We start from the raw sequence: 23,091 nt of genomic DNA on the forward strand, positions 1-23,091 counted from the left end.
CTTACAGAAATACAGTTAGAGTATTGCAGCCATGCCAGAGGTAGCACAGTGCCTGAAATGGTAAACCCTGTTAAGAGAAACTTACTGAATTGGAAAAGATTACAGACAACTTCAAAAGACAGAGCATTGCATATGCTGGTTTTGCCAGACTTGTACCTTCAACATTTATAAGGCATGCTCAGACTAAGACGATTTTTGTGAACAAAAGATTAATTTCCATTTTGGAAATAAATACTAGATATAAATCTGACTGCGTAGTAAATGTAATATTTATCTGCATGAAATATAAAATTTGCTTTTCTTCTGGCTGACATCTTCAGATTATTTTTTCCCTTATATTTTTCCACACCCAGAGAAGTTTTTGCTTTTCTTACCCCACTTGTTAGCAGCCATAAAAGCCTAAACACAGAAGAGGATACATTGTATCTTTACAGGCAAGCGAATCAGGATGGCACTGACAAGCCTATTCTCTGCAACATCGTTACAATTTCAAACAGTTGTTACATTTCATGTGATGACAGACAACTTTATTAAAAAGAGCTCTCTTACATAAGAGACATGGTCCCTAAACGCAGACACAGGCTTAACATGAAATTATATATCAATGTATGGGGTATTCATCGTAGATTACTATATGCAGTTAACCAGAATCTTGTTGGATCTCTAATTTAAGCACATGTTACATCTCTGAAATGTTAAGAAAAAACCCCAAAGACTAATGTTAAAACCAAACTCTTTTCTCTAGGAAGAAAATCTGAGCTATAAAGGAAAAATATGTAAGAAGTGCTTGTTTGGCGTTTTTCAAGCTTTGGCTCTATCATGCAGCCAAATACAGCTATATTTCCAGTGGGAACATAATACTGGATAAAGGATATTTGCGGTATAGCGAAAATAAAAAAGCAAGCAAAATGCCTGGATAAAGTGTTTTGCATAGTTGATAGATGATTGTAAAAAACAGGCGTCAGTAAAACCTTGTGTGAAACCAGAGAAACCATGAGAAGACGACTCATTTTTGTACTAATAACATAAAGAAATGGCACTGCAACTAAAGAGACCAACATTTCTTGCAGTTCTAGCCTAGACTGTGTAAAATAGCTGGGAGTTCTGTTAGCAATTAGAGTCTACTAAAAAAAAAAACCCATAACAACAACAAAAATCAACCTACCCTACTTTAAAACACTACTAGAAAGACGTACTAAAGTTCAGTACAAATATGCTCTGAGTATTGCAACTACTCCTTCCACACTGTAAAAATATTTTAAAAGCAGCCAGGGGTTGGGAGTTTGTCTTACTAAACCTATTTCAAAGCTTGGAGCAGACAAATGCAATTCTACAAGCAGACATTTAATGAGGATATCATAATCATCAACAAAAGCTATTTAGCATATATTACAATATTCTTCCATTAAATGCTGTCTGATCACACATGCATGAAAAAGTAGCTAAGTGTTCAAGATAAGTTAATATCATAAATGATTCAAATTTTCAAGTGTCTAAAACAAAAATACACCAAAAAACCCCAACCAATCAACCAAAAAAAAGTTACAAGACATTAAATACATTTGCCCACGTTTCAAGTTATTTTAAGCTCTTCAGTTAAACACAATAGGAATTAAAACTTGAAATCCTACATTTATTAGGCGAATTAAAACCCAGCAAAATTGTTTTCCCTTCTGTTCTTGTAACACTTTGAAATTTGTCTAAACCATTAGAAAAATAAAACACAATGGCACACAAACCAAGGAATGACTGAATACCACACTTCACTGAAAATTTCTCTCTCTTTCTGGGTGCTTTTCTATGGCTGGGGGTGGGGAAGGGGCAGGAAATTACAATTCTTCTGCAATTTGCATGAACACTGCATCCCAAAGATATGCTTTGTATGTAATATAGGCAATATTTACAAGAAAGCCATAAAGAAAGTTGCCCAGTACCATAAATTGGCGGGGGTGGGGGGGGGGCTGTTCATCTGACTGCCTCTCAAATTTATAAAAAAAAATTGCTTGGGTTGTACTGAGAGAGATATGGGTAAACGTAAATGTCACTGTACGTTAAACATGGCAAAAACTCAAGATCACCACTAAAACCCTGGGCCAGGGGACAAAAAACACTTATAACACTTTTTGCTGTAGTTATTGTCATACATCTTAAATCTTAATGTATTGTCCCAGCTGAAACCAGGACATGTATAAAGGTGCAAATATATCAACTGCCTATTTTGCTAATGCAGGCACTTTTAAACATTATTTTAATTTTTGATAGTGCCTTCTCATTATTATATTCAAATTGCAGCAGATAAACCAGTAAGCTATAAAACTCAAAAATATGTTAAACCCTTACTTTTTAACAAGCAAGTAAAAAATATTGCATACACAAAGGTGAAGCTAAATACTTGGGCTTGTGATTCCTCCGTGGGCTCTTTGGTTAGATCACTCGGAGAGCTCTGCATGGAGTGACTGATACCAGAAATACTTCTTGGTGAGATCTCCCCTCTATTTTCCTTGCCCTCACCATGCAAATTTCTTTCCTCCTCCTCACCACTTTTCCTCCATGCCTATTTTATGTTCTTAAAAAAAACCCAACACATTTTTAACACCAGGATCTTCCAACCATTTCCACAAATTCCCCCATCAGACAAAAGTTCTCTCATATTTGTTCAATCACGTCTGCACAGCAAAGGAATAAGAGCACTACTAAATTCCGCTTCACAAAGACTTTTGGTTTTAGAAAACAGCTATTGAAAGAGGAATATACAAAATCTGCACACAGCTCTTAGATGGTCATGTGTGCTTAATATTGTAATAGGATAAAGGTTAAGCATAATATTGTTTGACCCCTTCAACTACTGACATTCATCCATGTTATTGTTAGTGTTGCATGTTAAGCAAGCAAATTTTCAATGAACTTGTGTTGGCTTTACCACAGACACAGATGTTAGGCGGACTCCTTTGTTCATAAGGTTCTCATTATTAACTGAAACCAAGTTGAATATTTGACTGAAGGAAAGGACCATATCATTGTTTTCAGATTTTGCTCTATGACTTAACTGAACTACATCTGCCAGCTTTGGAAATACCAAGTACTGCTTGGCGCCAGTACTGGCGCCTTGCTCTATGACTACCATCTTAAGTGCTTCAGCTTGAGGAAGTCTAGTAACCATCAAAACAGTTCAATAAAAACTTAAAACTGTGATTAAGAGTTACTTGCCAGCTGACAGAATGCTCTGAAATTTGTTCTATTTATGAATAATTTCACAAGATAAGCAAATCATAGTAAACAGAATGCATAGCTGTAAATATGTAGCCTAGAAAGTTCACAAGATGTTTTTGTGATTTATGAAGTCTGTGTTATACTTGAAACCACATTTGCTTAATAGATAGGCTGGCACTTCACAGGATAATTCAATCTGCTTCAAATCTATCCAAAGCCCTTGGGAAACATAAGGGATGCTCTGAATATGAATGCAATTCTACTTTTCACCTTTCTGCACTACTGTCTCTTAGCATAAATGTGAAAAGTATTACACTCCCCCAAAATATCTCCCTTTACAAAAAATGCTGTTGAAGATGAAAGAACTCTGCAGTTTGTACTAACCCAAATATAGGACCTATTTTATACAGCAAATCAATTAAATGTTATAATTCACTTTTCTGAATTTGTCCTAAGGCTATGTGAATTAAAATAAACAACACATCACACACTTCCTTAGAAAGACCAAAATCAAAGTGTCTATATTTTATACCACTTAGATAACTGATGCCAAAAAACTATAGATGGCAATTCTGCAAATAAACAGTTTTATTTTATGTTACTAGACAGGGGAAAATAAGTGCCAGAACAAGCTATTTTATCAGAAAAATAGAGTGTAAAAAAAGCCTCTTATTAGTTTATTTTACTTATCAAAAGATAGAAATAATTAGCATTTCCAAATTATTAATGATGTGATCTAAGCTAGAATCAACAATACTTATTTCACTTACCATGCTGAATGTCCCTCATGTCTAAATGAAGGCTAGACATTAATATTCCAACAGCTTGAGATCTTTTGTTACTTAACAACTTGACAACCTGCCAAAAGAAACCCAACTATTAGTATTAATCTGCAGGAAAATCTACAAGATATTTCACATTACTAATGACAAATTCAAGAAATAGTACCTTGTAGTCTATATATACGTCTAAAAATGAGTAATTTTATTAAAGTTTACTTCTGCTGCATAAATCCATCACAAGTGTAACTGTGTCACCTAGTTGAATCTTAATCCTAAAAGAGTCATTATAAAAGTTCCCTTAGACTTCCTCCTTCATTAGGATGCACACTTTCAACTTCACACTGATGTTACTAAGTGTATGAAACAGGCTGTCATATAAAAAAAAATTCCAACTGTGTCTATCTTGGAATTGCTTTGGTTTCCAAAACCACACAATGATTTCCATCTTTGATGTAAGCTAAAACTGTGAGAATTTGTATTTTATTTGAATGTTTGACGTAGTAGGCGCCAATATGAATTTTATTTAAAAAGCAAAATAACCACGTACATATTGGGATTTTCTTTGATCACTTTTAGGGAATATAAAAGGTCTCAAAGCTTTTTTGTTTTTAAAATAAACAAAAAAATAAAAATCAAGCCATCAAAACATCTTGCTGTAGGGGGTTAAAATTAGCCACTAAAACACTTTTGTACATATTTGCTTTGCAAGCATAAAAGCAACAAGTAATTCACAGACTGTGTTCCACAGGGCTCTAAGCTGTTTGAATTCAACTTACTGTAAATTTTATACCATTGGTATGAGAAGCAAGTAATGCCAGGAAAAGACCCTTATCTGTAAAACGACGTGAATCTAGATGAAGTACTTTTCAATGCAGGGCTACAATCATTATGTAGATGGAAGAGGTTAATATTTAATCTACTCAGGTTGCTGAGTTTTACACTGTACTAAACACACTGAAGAAAACCTTTGTGAATCACTTGGAGGAAAGTAGAAAAGCCAGATAATTAGAACTGTAAATTCAAGTTCTTTTTACATTGCAGTCAGGAAGCATATACATATTTTTTCAAGTTACACAGCTCCTATATTAGCACCAAGGTGCTGTATCATCTACAGGCCCACTAGCAAAATTATTTAGAAATTAATTAGTAGAAACAAGATTATAAAAAGTAGAAATAATTTAGCCAGAGTAAAGAAAGTTATGATTCAATTCACATCTTAAAAAAGCATAAAAGTACCCACAAGATGTTTGCCCTGTGGCCAACTTCGAATCATTTAAGTTTTCAGACACAGGTTTGTACGTTGATGTTTGAACAACAGTCGAAGATAAGAAGTAAAAGCCTGAGCCAGATCTCTGTCACTGGGACTGCTTAGGAAAGGGAACTCTACAAACAAATGGTGCTTGCAGTATAGGCTTTCTGAGGATGAGACTGGCTGGCCAATTGGTTTGGTTCTCCCCCCCCCCCCGCCCTTAAACCTTCATAACTATCAATTATGAAGGTATTTCATCCTCCTTTCCTTATAGATTCCTAACTAGTTACAGTGAAGTGAAACTACAGCATTCTGCTCATGAACTGAAAATTTTAACATTAGAAACCAAGTATGTCATAACTACCATTCACAAGGTTAAAGACCTAAATTCAAGGCATAGCTATTGATGTCATCTGTCAGAAATTAGAAGGAAATTCATATGCAATTGTCTAATCCATGTAATATATTATTAGGAATTTAAAACTGAAGTCAAATGGACTGAAATAGGATATGATAGTCAGATTTTCTGAATTCAAAGGGAAAACGTAATTCAGAAAAATATAATTAGGATATCCACACTATCCTTCTAATAGTCTATAATCACTCTAAATGTTTTTTAAATGGAACATAAATCTCATTTAAGCCTTGAACTGAGATAAAGCTGGGACAAATAATATGAGATTTTCTTGTTGTAAAAAGAAGCTATTATCTATTTACTTCTTTGCAGCTACAAAAGTTTTACAAAATAAAATAGATCTTGGGTAGCAAGGTATGGATTGAGTCTAACAACTACATTACAATAGACATCTCTTATAACAACCAAACATGTATTTTGCGTTCTATCAGAAAAAAAAAAGTGGGTACAAAATTTCAAAAAAACCCAGAAACTCTTTAACTGGTGTTGCTACCAAACCATATTTCCAGAAAAGGCTGAGCAACACAAAGAAACAATGTGGTATGTTACACAATAAAAGTTCAAAACCTTCTCCTTAAATCTGTCCATTCCAACAACACTGACAAGACTGAATTTGATATGGAAGATATTGGAGAAACTGTTGATTCCAGCCCCTACCAGTATTGCATTTGCTCAAGTCTGAAACACCTTCCAGTAATAGAATAACTTAAGCTTGTCGCTGTCATCAACATATAGAGGGAGTCCTTTGTTGCCTTTGTTTTGAACAGGAACACTATCCAAAAGCTGGCAAAAAACATGAAGTAAAAAAGGAATGCAAACCCATTCCAAAAGTCCTATAAGGAAATAACAATATAGTCGCACAAAGTGGCAAGAGCTCATCTGGAGTTAAGTGTGTACATTTCTTGTCACTCATAATCTGCAAAAATGAAATAAGAACTGGAACTGATACAGGCTACTACGTTGGCCAGAAGTAAAACAAAACAAAAGAAGAAAACAGAGTAAAATAGCTTTGTTAAGTGGTCTTCCTCAAAACAATGTTACAGCTGTGTTCAGGTGTGAACATACCCAGGTCCAAGGAAGGGTCGACAACTTGACCTTTCCAAAGGAAGTGGAACTACACTGCTCTCTCTTGGAGGCCCAAAGAGCAAGGATGAGCTGGAGTCTGTTCCTGGGACTCTCCCATTTCTAACGATGTCAGCACCCATATACTACTAGATTCACTTCAAATGGTGAAATCGCAGTTTCTACCATCGACCAGCAATGTAAAGCTCAGAGAGCTACCAAGATCAGGTCTACAAATACAGCAAGGGGACCAACACTAGAGGAAAAAAGAACCAAATAAATTAACTATGTTGTTATGATGCAGGCTAGAACATGATTTCTTAGGGGGTATGATTCCCATCAATGCTATATGACCAGATTTAGGGGCCTAGTAAATCCCTTCAAAGTCCTGTGCTCTAAAAGGAATCTGGCCTAAAAGTTAGCAGGAAAAAGAAGCTGCTTTTTCTGAAAGTGAGCTGATCGGCAGGAGAATAATTATGTACTGAGTGCCACATTCGGCCAGTGATCAGAAGAGAGGGGGGAAAAAAAAAAAGCAAAAAAAAAAAAGCATTGTCCCTGTGAAGAATAGGTTGCCTTTGCTGCCAAAATTCTGAACCACAACGACATTGAAAGAGTACAGAAGAGCATGACTGCCAGGTGAATAGGTGCAGAACAGCAACAGATAAAGCATTTTTATGTAGCAGCTACCAGTTTTGTCTGGCTTTATTTAAAATGTAGGTTTTATGTCAACTTTTATACTAATCTCTACTACGCATTTCATTCCCATTTCAGTCAATTGCATGAATACTATAGTTTCCTCCAATAGAATGGCTGTAACAATACAACACTAATTCAGAAAATATGAATATTAGCATAAATGCCTAAAGCAATTCCCACATTTAAAAATGAAACAATAAAATAAATCAGCTGCATAGTCTGGGCCTACAGGCTACAGACAAATGACGCCATTTAAAGGCGGAACAACAAAAGTTTGATAAATCCAATCTCTACAAGATCTAAAGCCTCAGACACAATACACAGCTCCTTTTTAGTTTGGATTCTGGAACTCTGCTTTAAACAAATTTTTAAAAAAATAAATAAAAAGGAAGCTAGAGATATTATCTGCAGCCTGAAGTCTAGGACAAACTTTCTAATTGTTGAGTGGTCCTCATTGTTAAGCAGTAAACAAACTACATGCCAAATTTGATCCTGATTGTTTAACACAAGCAAACAGAGTCTAAGAGGTATTTAGTGAAAGGTAATGCAAGACACATGTTTGATGAGAACCCCTAAGCAAAAATATGAAGATTCCCTTTCCCCAGAATAATATTTAGTTAATGCATGGAATTTTGCAATGATTCTTGCTCTCTGGTTCTGATTTTGACTGCCAGCATTAAGGAAAATTTTCCCAAGGCCCTCACTGGTTAAGAAAAACTACTGTACATTACAAAAAGTCACATGCAGGAAACTCCACTGTACAAAGGCCTATAGCTTGTAACTCTTGCAGAGAGGATGCAGAAACTCTAAAGTTCCAAACAAGATGTTAAGAAACAGGATCAAGGTAGTAATGCAGTCACCTTCTCACTAGGCATTGTGAAAACAAATCTTCTCTGCAGATTGAAGTGTATTCCAAATGTAAAACTGGCAATCACAGAACTGGACTCATCATATCTTTCACGTGTATAACCTTGTCTTCTTACAGATATAACATAAAAATATTATGCTCTTATGAGTGAATGGGTTTATGCGTGTGGTTTGGGTTGGGGCGTTTTTTGTTTGTTGGGTTTTTTTGTTTGGTTGTTTGTTTTTTTTTTAAAAAGGTAAATCCAGAAGTGACTTCTGGCTAGTAATGGCACTTGTGAGAACAGAAACAGGGACTACTTCAACTAGTGAGGTCATTTTGGTACATTCTACTTAATACTTACAAAAAGAAAACCAAACCCCTAAACCCAACATCCAGTCCTGGCTGTCTAACAGCGTATTTTTGCTGATGGCACATAATGATTTAATTGAACACAACTTTTACCACAGAACATCAATCATAAAGTGTAATTTTGAGCACCTCTCCGTCTCCTACCCTAATCAAATCTGAAATCCCCTCCGCAAACTAACTGGTTACTTTCCCTACTGAAGGTTCTCATAATCTATAAGGAGATACCTAAGGTTTCAAAATTCTCTTTGTCATATACTTCTAGATGCAAGTTGTTGACATGTTATGCAAAGTAGTGCAGCCAAGAAGCTGTGTCTGCCAGGTTGTGGATGCTGTAACTTTATGCTTGAGGCTAAAGATTAAACTTAATATTTACTTTTCATTCATTTTATCTATTACCCTACTGTGCTTTCATAAATAAGGCTTTTAATGATATGCATGAGAAACAGTTCATGCCCTTTTATGCCCTTTTATCACTAAAATAGTATTGTTTGAAATGAGCAACATAAAATTATTAATGTAGAAGTAATCTTTTATTAAAATATTGCTACCTCAGTTAATATTCCTCACTTCTGACAGTAGATGTAAGCATTAGATTGCTTATATTCAGATATACAGTAGTAAGTTAGATAAGCATTGTGTTCCTCAACAGGAGGCTGAAAAATAGTAAGATGTCTCTTAATAAAAAATAACAACAACATTCTAACTTTAAGGACTGGAGTAGGGGATGGAGATAAATGCAAAGTTTAAATTCTTTAGCTTAAAAATAGGTACCTAAAGCTCCTCTTTGAGAGTTGAGCTCATTGTTATGTACCACAATTACAGTTTCTCCTTCTTTCATCAGCTAAAGGACCAGGGTACCTGAAGTTTAGTTTCTATGTTTTTAGATCTTATGTTTGTAACTGTCAAAATGCCTTTGTGGGTTAGTAATGGAAACGCATGTTCAGATGCTACATTATAAACTCTTTAACAAAAATATAACCCCCCTCACACCCCCCCCCCCAGCTAAAATTTCCTTAGAAATTCTGTATAAAAGCCAGAATTTTCATGCATTGTCTGCAATGCACTCAGCAGGTGATCAGCCCAACTACTATGAGCAATCTTGTCACTGGGTACTCAAATTAGGCATGTAATTACACACATTTTTTGTAAACTCTTGCAAAACATATTGCATGCCCAAATACATTTGAAATTAACAGTCTCAATTACTTTATAAAGAGTTAGCACATCAAACCAGGGAGACAGACATGGAAGAAGCAGGGGGCTTCGGAAAGGTTAAAGAATGGGAAGAAAAAAAAAAAAATCCCCAAACCAAAAAACTCCCAAAGAAAGGTGAGAACCCACTATGATATCTAGTAGAAGATATCAACAACTAACAAAAACCCCAACCAACCAAAAAAAAAAACCCCCACAAAAAACCCACCCAAAAAACAACCAACCATGCTGTAAAAGCTTTAGTGTTCCCAATTTTAAAGAGGAACATACTATTACAGTCAAAAGTATGACATTATTCACTGTACCTACTCCAAATGAATATAACAACTTTTTTGTTCTTGCTGTTTGTACTGAAATCAGCACTAAGTAACAAAATACAGCCATAAGGAAAAATCTGCAAAATCAATACTTCTCTACAAATAAAAAAATAACTTAATCTTAAAATCTTGATTTTCATGCTGACAGTAAAAATCTGTTTAACTTGTAAGTCACTTAGGATCTGATATAGTAGTACAGACAAGTACATTCACACTTAAGTTAGACAGTGATTTTTTTACTAAATCATCATGACCACTGTCCCAAACTCTAATTTCTAGGTGAAACAAATTCAATCCATATGCACATCTAATTCTGAAGCAATTTGAGTTTTCTTAATCAGATTTAAAAACTACTGTACTAAAAAGCATTGCTTGCCTCTTTAGCAAACTCAGTGTGGACAGAGAGATGGGAGAAGAAATGCATATTGCTATCTCCATATTTTCTTCCTTTCTTCTTCCCTTGATGTCATTCAATGCTACAGTATCCACTGCACTGAGCCCTCTCACTGAGAGAGTCAGAAGCACCATGGAGAAATAGAGAAGAAAGTATTTGAAAGGTGTAAAACTACTGGCTATGGAAATGTGATATCGCCAACCTCCCTGGAAAGATGGCTGTAACTAAGATGCCTCTACTCGACAGAGTCAAGTACTCCAAGAGTTGTACACAGTCCAGGGTGGCAGTTATATCTCTGCTGGGATTCAAGATCTGGGTTATGCTTTTTAGATATGCAGCTTTAAGTCTCAGAACAGCTGCAGCTCAACTCACTCGCTCCAACCCAAAGCCTATTTTTCTTTTTATTTGAACAAACTTTCAGTAAGACCTTTCCCTGCAGAGATCTTCTAGAGCACAGAGAACCACAATGAGGCCATTGTCAGACACTCTACAGGCTCCTCTGGTTAAGAAATGAACATAACCTTTCTTGCCCATACAGAACCTGTAAGCAGTAGCAACATCATTTAAAACAGGCTGTTACATCAGCAGAACCTCTCAGTGCTAGTGAGGATACATGAACAAAACAGAGAAACCCAGAGAGCTCTTAGGTCACAAGATGAGTTTGCAAGATTGTCAGATGCCAAGCTCATGTGTTTGTTTTTAAACTTGCAAATACATGATCTGAAGAAAAGGAAGCAGGAAGAAAACAAGAATGAGAAATGCATGTGGTTAACAGAGAACATCAACCTGGAAAGCCTGAACAGGTAGAGATATTTGATACATAGATGCAATGAGGTAAAACTGTATTTGCAACAGAGAACTTTGTAGATAGTTACAAAACAAATAATATAATAACAACACATGCAATAAGCCATATAAAGAAGAGAATCACAGGTAAAAACAGAGATCACATTCATACAGCATCTCAGAAAAGAAATTATTCTTAGAACCCAAATAAGTGAGATATAATTTAATTTCATAAATAACTTCACAACATTATTAATTATTTGCTTGTATAAATAAAAACAATGCATCAGTCAAGTCCTCTAAAATTCCTGTCTGTGGGGGCAGCAGAACCCCAACTGTATCTCTGGAGAGTACATAAACTCGTAGCAAATGGTTGTGCCATTGATACCGGTAATAATAGAGCAGTAAGTGTGGACACAGAAAGTTCCTTATGACAGCGCCTCCAGTGTTTGCAGAGGGTATAAACCCTCCTTTTCAGACAATTATTCTTCCCTTTGTCATTCCTTATTAGTGAATAAACTTTTATCTGTTAACTCAATATGGCATTTACCTTATTTACCAATTTATACTTATTTTATGTGGCATTTTATTTCTAGGGGTATTCTATTACCAGAGCTTCAACTTAAAAATTCAAAAATGCTGAAATCATTAACTAAGCAGTTTTATTGATACATCTTGTTTGCATCTAAGACTTTTGAAACAGAATGAAACTTTAGTAACCTATTATTTATTTTCTGGGGTGGAAGGGGGAGATTAAAATCTTAATGTCGATAGATTAATAGTGGACTTTCCATATGAGAATATCTTTAACATTTTTATTTCGTTTACATGATAGATTATAAACACATGGTCTGCTCTTGAAAAGTTCATTGTAGTTACATGTATATTATTTGCCAAAAACACAGTCAGAGGATTATCAGTAAGGCTTGTAAGATGACTGTTCAAAAGTTAGGAAAGCAATCTATGCAAGTCAGCTCAGCCCCTTCTGTACACTTATGCTGACAGTGATATCAAGATTTTCTGATTATGTACCACTTTTCCACTGAACCCATTCAGTGCACACTGGCCAGTGTTCGCCATGTAAGTACATTTTTAATATTGCATTTACCGTCATTCTTCAGTATGTGGCCTTAGTCATGAGACTATCTTTTTTCTTTCTGCTTCACTAATTACATTTTTTTTTTTTAAGTGCTGCAACAACTGGTAAAAGTGCTTTTTACTTCATTTCCTAAGTAATCATTATGAACTATGCTCATCCCACACAGTCCATGATAGCTATGGAAAGGGTCTTATGAAAAATACTACCCAGCCACATAACAAAAACTAGTATTGTAACTACATGGCATGGCTGAACAAGACACTCCAAGAGTGAGTTTCAGCCTCTGCTTGGGTCAAACACCATAGGTTTGATGAGATCCACTATTTGCTGAAAGGAACATCCCAGTCAAGAATACCCCAGGCTCACAAGTTTCTAAGAGAAATTACTTTGGACAGAATAAGAGGTGACACAGAATTAGACCTATTATGCTCTATATTTCCACCTGTCAGATCTCCTCAGTTCTTCAGTCCCTCCCCAGTTACTCATCTTAATCTTCTTTGCCTCTCTCCTCTTCCCACAAGGAAGGGCCCAGCCCTGAAAGCTCTTGCTGCTCTTCACCGTCCCTTGGCGCCCTATCTACAGGCACAACAGCACTGGGGATCTGTGCTTTCCCAGAGACGGAACATCTCATGGCGCTCGGCCTCGGCAGAGCCTCTTTCCGAAAAGGCAAACGTCCGGCTCCTTCTCCCACCAGGAAGGGCCTGTTTTCCAACCTGCCAGTACAAGGTTAGGAAAAAATCTTCAGAATTACACCCAAAGTCTCTCCTGAGCAATAGGAACTGAGATATAGCCCGTAGAGTGGCAAATTTAAGAAACCCCCTACACAACTAGCAAGGCATGCATCTGATAACATTTTTCTATATTTCAAGTCTATGAAACTATGTGGACATGAGCAAAACCAGACTTTGTTTTCTTTCTTAACATTGGCAAAATGAAGGAGACACCCAAGGCGGGTGGGGGGGGGGGGGGACGGGGGGGACGACACGGACGGGACAACCCAACAAAACTTGCAGCCTAAAGAGCTAAATTTTGGCAGTTATAACAGGGACTTATAATGAAAGCCAGACCACTTTAATAGGTAGCAATGGCAGCCCCACCTATAATATAGCCCATAAAGGACTTTCTTTGAAGATTTAGTAGGCATTCTCATTGAGTGAGCCTGCACACATTTACAGCAGCTGAGAATTTGACATATACATATTAACAGAGCAAAATAAATCACAGCTTTTGCTTTAGCACCAAATGAGAGACAGTAAGAATAAAATCAGTTGCATTCACAAATACATATTAACACTTCATTTTTTTTTCTTTCTTTAAAGTTCTGGAATGGAGTTTAATGTGGCCTTCATTCAGGGCTAGGTGTAATATTGGTTTGTTTAAAACATTATAGATTTATATTGTATTAAGTTATTTGCAGATGATCATGCCAAGGAAAAAATTATCAGAACCAATACCTGGGTAAGGGGAAATTAACTCAATCGTTAACTCAAAAAAAACCCAAACCAGCCTACAACAATATAGATAATTTTACCATTTAAAAAGGGGTCACCATTTAGAAATAATTATATCATGCATAGCTATATACATACACAAGCAAACATATGCATATACTCTATGGCATATAGCATAAATAGCTCTGTGTGCAGAACAGCAGCATACTCCAAAATAATTAATCTTTCACCGAGACTAAAACATCCCCAGACTATCAAATCTTTCTTCAGATTAGCTAGAATCTCCCCTGCCATGTGGCCTCCTCTGTAAATACATTTTTATTTCAGCTGACAATAAAAACATTGTTTTATTAAAATCAGATGTTTACAGAGTACCAAATATTTTACGCATTTGAAAGTTATCGGGGCAATTTTCCTGACTACCATTTCCAGCGTAGCTAGTATTTTACATCCAATCCATCTAAGCAATACCTCCGCTCAGCACACCCGCACATCAATGCAAAGAGGAAACCCAATTGCCAGACTAGAGTGTTTCTGGAAAGCAGCAGAGTGAGCTTTGTGGGTCCTGGTTCTGTTCTGTACAACACTCCTCTGTAGCTCAACAGGTGACAGAATACATCTGCTTTGCATAACACGTCCCTGTAAAAATCACTACAGAAACACCATTTGTAAGATCTTTACAACACCCGTAACTATCATAGAAGCCATGTAAGTTAGTAACCACTTAAACAGCACTTGGTGATTCCTATAAAAACATACTTGTGGAATTACAGCCATGCCTTCCCCAAATAACTGTTTCTTCTGCTAAACATGGATGAACTTCATTATCCAAGTGTTTACTGCGGTATAAATGAAGAGAATTTAAAAAATGAAGGCCTGCATTCCAAACTGCTAAGAAGGCATATGTAGAATGTATTTGTGAAGCTGTTCTACTTCAGTTGTCTCATGTCAATACTGTGAAAAGCCCAAACTGGACTTGCACACATGAACATTTAACTTTGACATCTGCAATAAATGATACCTCTAATTGTAGTTCTAATGAAGGCCTGTGATTACCTGTTTGGTTGATCTTTCCCCCCAGATACTACAATTCAACAAATCAGACTTCTCCATCAGGCATTTTCTCTCTCTTTTGGAGAGAAGTAAATTTGTTTGATCACCAAAGGAAACACACAGGGGATTCTCTTCTGTCAATTTAGGTGGCCCACAGGAATGGTCGTTCTAGATGACAGCACCTACTTAGAATGATTTAAACTTCTGTGTGGAAATTTGTCATAAACTACTTGTTCTTTTCAAAGAAGTTAAGAACAATTAGTCATTTTCATTTAGTTTTATCTACATTTTATTTATTTATTGACGATGTATCTAAATTTTTGGCATTGCAAGAAAAATAAATACTCAGTATTAAAATCCACATCTAATGTTTCTTCATAATCGCTGTCTGTCTTGAACCACTGTTTGTGTTACAGAATTAAACAGTCATGATTTCTACTCTGTTTAGAGATTTGTATCACCAAACCTCATGAAACGTGAATGGACCAACAGTTCATAGGCAAAGCATCAGGTATACCTTTGCACTCCTTTTTTTACTTAAAGAGCTACTAGCTTTACTTAAAGAGCTACTAGCTTAAAGAACATACTAATTTAGTTAAGAATAACCATTAAAAGAGGCTTTTTCTAGAAGGAGGGAAGAAGAGCTAAGGTCTTGCACTTTCGAGATTTATTGCAGGACAGCAAGGTAGCAGCAGCACTGTTACCTTTCCTCCCATCCCAGTTCAAACAGCCTAGTGCAGCACACACGTACATGATGAACAGCCACGAGTGTGGCTGCACTATCCTTCCAATCTGTCCAGATAAAAATTTTATCCAACACCTTGGGATAATCATCCTAACTTCACTACCAGTTCTGTTGCCTGCAGCAGGTTGCCAGCACCGTAAAGAGCACCTGCACATTTATATTGCTGACCAAAATGTGTCTGTGGGGGCAAGATCTCCAGAACTACTAGATGGAAAGGTCATATTCAAACATAAGATCTACTGCATGGAGATTTTGAAGACTCCCACTGTATACCCAGCATGGAAAAAACTCTTGTATAGCATTAACTTGTATGTTAAAAGATGATGGAAAGAACAGCCTAGTCTGGAATTGAGTACAGGAACGTGAAGGTGAGATAAAACAAGAACTTTAACTGCTGTTTAGGATTCTACGTAAGAATATTCTCCTCTGTAGCCTGAAAGTTTAATTGCAAATTACTTATCATACCACCACAATATGATTTTCACACAGATAACAAGATTACAGCTCTCTAGTCACCTAAACATTCAGATTCAATTCTCTTATCCCAGGGTTTAAACTTCTACATTTAAAATATGCTTCCTATTTTTATTTTATTGTACACCATTCCATTTCAACAAACCAGTTTGATTAATGCTGGATTTTCCCGACTGTGCTTGTCATTTATTGTATGCATAAACTTCATATTCACTATATATATATATATATGAACACAGCACAAACTTAGAACTGTTATGATTGGTATAACATTAGGACTTAGGTTCTTAAAACATAATTTTTCTCTGAAGTCATGGTAATTCATATGCAACTGTATTTAATTTATAAAAATAATCAGAATAATTTATATACTATTTATTGCACATGTGCAGTCAATTTCAAAGCATCATATATGCACCTAATTATTTTAGTTTAATTTTTGTTAATTTTAAAGCAGATAAAGCAAAGATATTTTTAAGAAAACATATACTTGAAAAGTCATTTATAAAAAAGAAATCTTCAGTCCTTAACACATATAGCTTTGAAACCCATCCTACATTCTCTCCTTTTCTTATATTTCTACATAGTGTACATATATATGGTAACAATTTCACATCAGGCAAAATTCATCTCAGCTGCATGCAAAAATCTGTCTTTGTGTAAAAAACCAGCCCAGAAAAGATCTGAAATTAAATGCGTACTCACTTGTTTAGTCTTTGTTTTTGTAATGGTGTCCGAAATGGGTTTCTTCCTCTCTTTAACAGCTGTTTTAGAAAACAGTTCTTCAAACTCATGATAATCTATGGAAGGCTCTTCAATTTTTTCCCACACAAGTGAAGCACTAGAATCTCTAAAGTTAAGCAAAAGACCTATGTAGGGCAATGTCAAACTAAATAAGGTCATAAATGGAGGAATGAAGAAAAGAAAATAGCAGCAATTTAAAAGTTGTTGCCTAACTTCTACTAGCAGCATTTTGATAAGATATACTGTTGATTCTCCCCCATACATCTTTGCTTCTTTGTTTACACAGGATAATTCACCCACTTTACATACACAGGAATATAAATAGGCTGTACATGTGCTATAAAACATACAGACATGGACACAAAGAGAAGTAGAAATAGACAGTTATCTGCATACCACCTGTGTGACAGTGGCAAGAACTTGAAAAGAAAGAAGAAACTCATCATTAAATGACAGCAGAAGGGTTTTACAATCAGTACTCAGAGACGTAAAGAAAAGATTAATAAGGAAACTTCTTTTCATGACCAAGAACAATATTTTACAAACAAAGAAAAAGCATCAACAACCAAAAACAAGTATATCAAAGTCATATCAAAGTAAGGGCTATCAGAATAACTTTATGCTGCCATGCAAATAAATTGCAGTTTGAATCTGCCTGCTGAGTGTACAAGGTGGAAGAAAAACAGGATTTCTAGGTCACTGGAGAAAGGAAAGAGGAGGATAAAACGCATTCAGCATACATTCATCTAGAGGGAAGACACTACCAAAACTTGCAGGCTGCTCCAGAGAAAGACCAACGTTATTTGAAAGTTGAGGGGAATCACAAATACGACATTTTAAAAAACATCTCACGGAATGCTTAGTGGCATACAGTCACCCCCAGATCTCCGATCAACACGTGGTATGTATCCCAAAGGACAGCTGAAAACACTACCTTCAAAAAGCTTTCGTGTACAAATAATGCTACTCAGAGTTTGTGCTTTAAAGAAAATGGGCAGCTCATTTACATATCCAACTACAAATAAAATCCTGTTTGCACTGAGGTTTTCTCAAAGACCTGCCTAGCAGTAAATAAAGACTTTTGCTCATAACACACAACACTATCAGGACAGCCATAAAGTGAAAACACCACTCTTCACAACTGTACAACTTACCTTTTACTGTGGAGCTGAATTCTTGTCCAGTAAAGAGGCTTCATTGGCCGAGAAGGCTCTATCACATGTTTCCTGCTCCCTTTCTCCTGATTTATCCCCATTGCAAATAAACCAGATGGTAACGGAGGAGGAAGAAACCCATAGCCCTGTGGGACTGCTGGGTAGGTGCTGCCCTGGGCTGGCGCTGGAAGGGGTGGTGCTTCTCCAGGCAAAGGTGGTGGGGCTGGAGGTGGCATCCCCAACCCAGGCAAAGGAGGGGGTGGCGGAGGGACACCTGTACCAGGCAAAGGTGGTGGAGGGGGGGCACCTGCACCAGGCAGAGGAGGTGGAGGAGGCGGAGGGGGGACACCTGTACCAGGCAGAGGTGGTGGAGGAGGAGGAGGGGGAACAGCTGTACCAGGCAGAGGTGGTGGAGGAGGCGGAGGGGGGACACCTGTACCAGGCAGAGGTGGTGGAGGAGGCGGAGGGGGGACACCTGTACCAGGCAGAGGTGGTGGAGGAGGCGGAGGGGGGACACCTGTACCAGGCAGAGGTGGTGGAGGAGGAGGAGGGGGAACAGCTGTACCAGGCAGAGGTGGTGGAGGAGGCGGAGGGGGGACACCTGCACCAGGCAGAGGAGGTGGAGGGGGCGGAGGGGGGACACCTGCACCAGGCAGAGGAGGTGGAGGGGGCGGAGGGGGGACACCTGCACCAGGCAGAGGTGGAAGTGGTGGTGGCAGCCCTGCTCCAGGCAGAGGTGGTGCTGGGGGTGGGGGTGGCATTCCCAGTCCAGGCAGAGGAGGAGGTGGGGGAGGGACACCAGCCCCAGGTAAAGGTGGTGGTGGTGGAGGGGGAGGCAGGATGCCCCAACTGGGCAGATGGGGTGGGACTCCTGCTCCGGGCAAAGGTGGTGGTAGAGGTGGTGGTGGGACTCCAGCACAAGGGAGAGGAGCAGCTGGAGCCAGTATTGGTATCTCTCCACTCAGCAAAGGTGGAAGGGGAGGAGGAGGGGGGAGTGGTGACATCATGACGCCCGGCAAAGAGTGGTCCAGGTGTGGCACTGCTGAGCCAGCAGAAGGAGGGAGTCCTGAGCTGGGCAGGGCTGGTGGGGGTGGTACTCCTGCTATGGATGTGGGAGTCACAAGGGAAGGGCCCTGTTCTCCAGACAGGGGAGCAGCTTGTTCGGTGGCTGACAGTGATGGGGGAATGCTACATGTGGGCTCCGGGGGCAAAGAAGGGGGATGTTCACTACAAGTCACATCTACAGTACTTAAAGGCTGATGGGAAGCTGGAATTTCAGTCTCTCCTTCAAATGCAAGGGACAAATTAACTTTGGCTCCTGGAAGAGGTGACTTCAGCGTACTCTGTTCTGATTGGCTTGCATCCAGTGGCACTGAGATTAGCTTCGGCGACAGAATTAAGGAGATTTCAGAACAAAACGTGGGCTGTAGTTCTAGAGCTGGCAATTTCTGAGTTGGCTCTTCACTTTTGCCCCCTTCTAAGTGCGGTGGTGGGGGTGGCTGTGGCAGTGCATTGGCTGAAGGCATTGTGTGTGTTAAATAATCCTCCGTTGGTGACGTTTGTACAGATCTTGCTTGTGACACAGTCCTGGGTATGGTTTCCTCTTTGTTCGTTTGAAGAGTCACACAGCTGAGTTCCCCGCAGATTGCATGCGTGTGCTCATTTTCCTGCTCCCTCCCAGAAGTCTGTACCTCTGCAGCAGGGAACTGTTTCTCTAGTTCTGCAATTTTGGTCCTCAGATCCTCAATAGTTTGCTCAAGTTGTTGGATGACACTGGCACGCTCCTCAGATTTCACCTCAAGATCGTCCTTTGAAAGAAAATAAATAATAAGCATAAAACAGATAACATTCATCACCATATAAAAAAATTAAATTTAGATCAAGAATATTGGTATTCCAGAGGTTCAGAAATAAGCCAGCTACAACAAGCCTTTAAAAACAGAGGTATCATTTTGGCTAGCTGCATCTTACAGTGGAAGAAGATAGTTTAGGAAAATTACTTGCTTCAGTATGAAACTACCTTCATCAATATGAGCGTGTTTTAGACAGTGATTATATTTGGCAAAAGCAAAAAATCAGCAGCAACGCCTCCCTCCCTCCCCCCACATACCCTGACCAAGAAAACAACCAACCACTGAGCACAAGTACTGAAAGCGTTTGTATACACATGGATACGCAGACAAGGAGGTGGGAAGGGCACTGCATTACTTTAATTATGTTAACTGAAAATATGTTAAGTGTTTCTTCAAAAGGGATGCACTGTGCATAACAGACTCAACATACTACTGACCACTGGGTTTCAATATACACCTGCATGATACAATACAGATTAGGAATGCAGAACATAACGAATGTTCACTTTATGAAAACAACTAATCTCAGAACAGAGTAATTATGCTTCTCTCCAGTCAGCATGCTTGGGAAGGAAAAGAAGTAAGACAAAACTAAGGGAAAACTTTCCTCCCACCCCAAATTTGAAACTCCTCTGCCAAGTGACAGACCGTGTGCAATGTTAGAAAAGCTTCCTGTCTGGAATGGTTATTCTGTATTTGACAGTTTCCACATTTTTTTATATCTTTCTCTGAAGCATCTGATCCTGTCTGCTGTAGGCTGAGTAGAGGAACCATTAACCTTAAATAGCACAGTAATTCCTACATTTTTAAATAAATGCCAGTAACAAACTCTACTAAATTTAGTAGGTATGTGCTTTTATCAAAAGGTACCAAAAGAAGCAACCTAGTCCAAAAATAGCCATTTGTGCTTATTCAGGAAAGTTGAACATGAGATAGAACAGACATGACTTTACAACCCAAAATCTTTTAATAAAGAACTTACTATTGTCTAGCTGCGTGCATTTACTTCTTAGTACTTCCCCCCCCCCCCCCCCCCCCCATTTGGAATATTGGTCAGCACTTCAAGCATTCAGTTGAATTAAGTTTGTCATGCAACAGGTTTCCCAAGTGGTTACAGCAAAGTAGTTATTTAGTGCCTTTTTGTTCCCTTTTACAAAATCATAAGCTTAATGGATGAGACTGTAGGCTTACTTCATAGGAAATCTTTCAAATATTCAGATTTTACAGGTCTTGTAAAGAAGCCTACAAATAAACATACAATACCTGATATACTAATTGCCTTGATTTGTTTCAGGAAGATGTTTTTCATCTCATCCTTTGACACATGAAATATTTAAAAGTCATTTTTCTTTCTGGAAAATGAAGTTGTAACTTCCAGCTGGGGACTATTAATAAAATATATGTTTATTAATACTTAAAAAATAGTTTCTGCACAAAATTGGTTTTCAAACATAAAATTTCAATTTTATGTTTATCTTGGAGTTTCCCAGCTTTCCTAAAGCAATCCCAGAAGTAAAACAGCAACTACTACAGTTAAACCAAATACTGTTTGATTTTGAAGCTCCTTCATCAAAACTTACAATCCCCTACATAGTTTGAACTTTCTGGAACAGCAGTTTGAACTAAAAGTTATGGATTACAACTAGGTCTCCCTATCAAACTGAAGAAAAATGTAAAACAGAGAACGGAACATTAAAAAAGTTTTTCAATGAATGGTGAAGGAATGAACACAGCTGACATATTAACAAACAGTATTATAACAAGGAAAAAGGCTGGAAAAGACATTTCTATTACAGACTACTCATGGTGCTTCAATCCACTCAGTTTCCAGAATAACTCAATACTTTGTAGCAGCAACAGTTTTGTTGAAGAACTTCATTATAAAGGAGAAAGAGAATATTTATTATCCCTTTGTTTCATCTGCTCTTACCCCCCTACCAGTCACCTGCAAATACAGTAAGGCTTATCAATTCTTCAAAAGGCAACATTATCAAAGGAAATGCATTCCTAGGATTATTAAGGCCACACACCAGTTTTCAGTTATTTGAGAACAATTCCAGTTTCCCCAGACTGTAACTCTCCTAAGCTCCCATTTTACACTGTAAGTACACTCCACCAAGGGTTTTATGACAGATACAGTTTCCCAATTCTATGAATGAATTTTCCAATTCAGATAAACTGAAGTGAACAGGATTAGACACAATATTAACTGGTTCTGAATAGATTTGCCTTAATGATGGCTGATCTCAGAACAGTTCAGTTTTTAAAACTCATTTACCCAGGAGATTGGATTCAACTTTTCACAAGAAAAAGAAGTAAACCTTGAATCCTGAAATTCTACCTGAACTACAGGAAGAACCTAGAATTCACTGTTTTACAAGAGAATTTACCCTGCAGACCATGAAATTTCTTTCAAGAGAAGAAGTATTTTTTAAAGTTTAAAAAAATGGGCAATCAAGTGAGACGATTAAGTAATTCAGACAAGAAACAAAAATGCATTGATGAATTAAAGGGACATTTTAACCCATGCCCTATGACAACAATTTTTCTGCTGTCCTTGAGACATGGCATTTCAAACAAACTGCTGATTTGCTATTGTGTTGTTACCTGACAATCACCAATATATCCAGGTTTTCACAGAAACAGCATGTTATGAACAAACAAGACTTTGCTGTGAATGCAGAGATATTTATCCAGAGGAAATTACATATTTAAAATTTATTTAGTTTGAAAACCAAATAAAACAAAGCCCCAGTATTTACATGTTTCAGTAATTATTTTAGAGAAATAGAGATATTTTTCATTTTGACTTTTAAGATGCCTTCAGACTAGTTTCATTAGATTTCTACCTTTCCCCTAGCAAGAAGTTTAAAATCTTCCCCTAGATCAGAAAGGTCTGTATCAAACAAACATAAGTCATAGCATGTTTCCACTATCCTCAACAAGGAAGGAAATCTAAAATATATGTAAGTCCAATCAGAAATTAAAATTATACAGTTTTCTTAGAAGAATAAGAAAGGTAAGACTTAATTTTTCATACATGTAAAAGATGGTCAAAAGCTGTTGACAAGAACCAGAAGACCCAGATAAAAAAACCCCCATACATAATGGAGAGAAGGTTCATTTTTAATCCAAAAGACAATTCCACAGCAGAAACCTACGGGGTTTAAAAGAGATAT

The 23,091-nt window shown here is 37.5% G+C and overlaps 1 protein-coding gene across 2 annotated transcripts in view; it reads right to left on the reverse strand.

The window, feature by feature from the left end:
• The window catches only part of FMN2 (formin 2), a 164,502-nt gene that overhangs the window by 89,005 nt on the left and 52,406 nt on the right, over nt 1–23,091 (reverse strand). For both annotated transcript variants that reach the window (XM_069800660.1, XM_069800661.1), the window contains 3 exons: nt 18,060–19,867; nt 16,867–17,011; nt 3,981–4,068 (listed from right to left, as the gene is read on the reverse strand). In XM_069800660.1, coding sequence (XP_069656761.1) covers nt 3,981–4,068; nt 16,867–17,011; nt 18,060–19,867 — 2,041 coding nt within the window. The remainder of the gene's footprint in view (nt 1–3,980; nt 4,069–16,866; nt 17,012–18,059; nt 19,868–23,091) is intronic.

Source organism: Haliaeetus albicilla, chromosome 13 (assembly GCF_947461875.1).
Source record: "Haliaeetus albicilla chromosome 13, bHalAlb1.1, whole genome shotgun sequence".
Taxonomy (NCBI): domain Eukaryota; kingdom Metazoa; phylum Chordata; class Aves; order Accipitriformes; family Accipitridae; genus Haliaeetus; species Haliaeetus albicilla.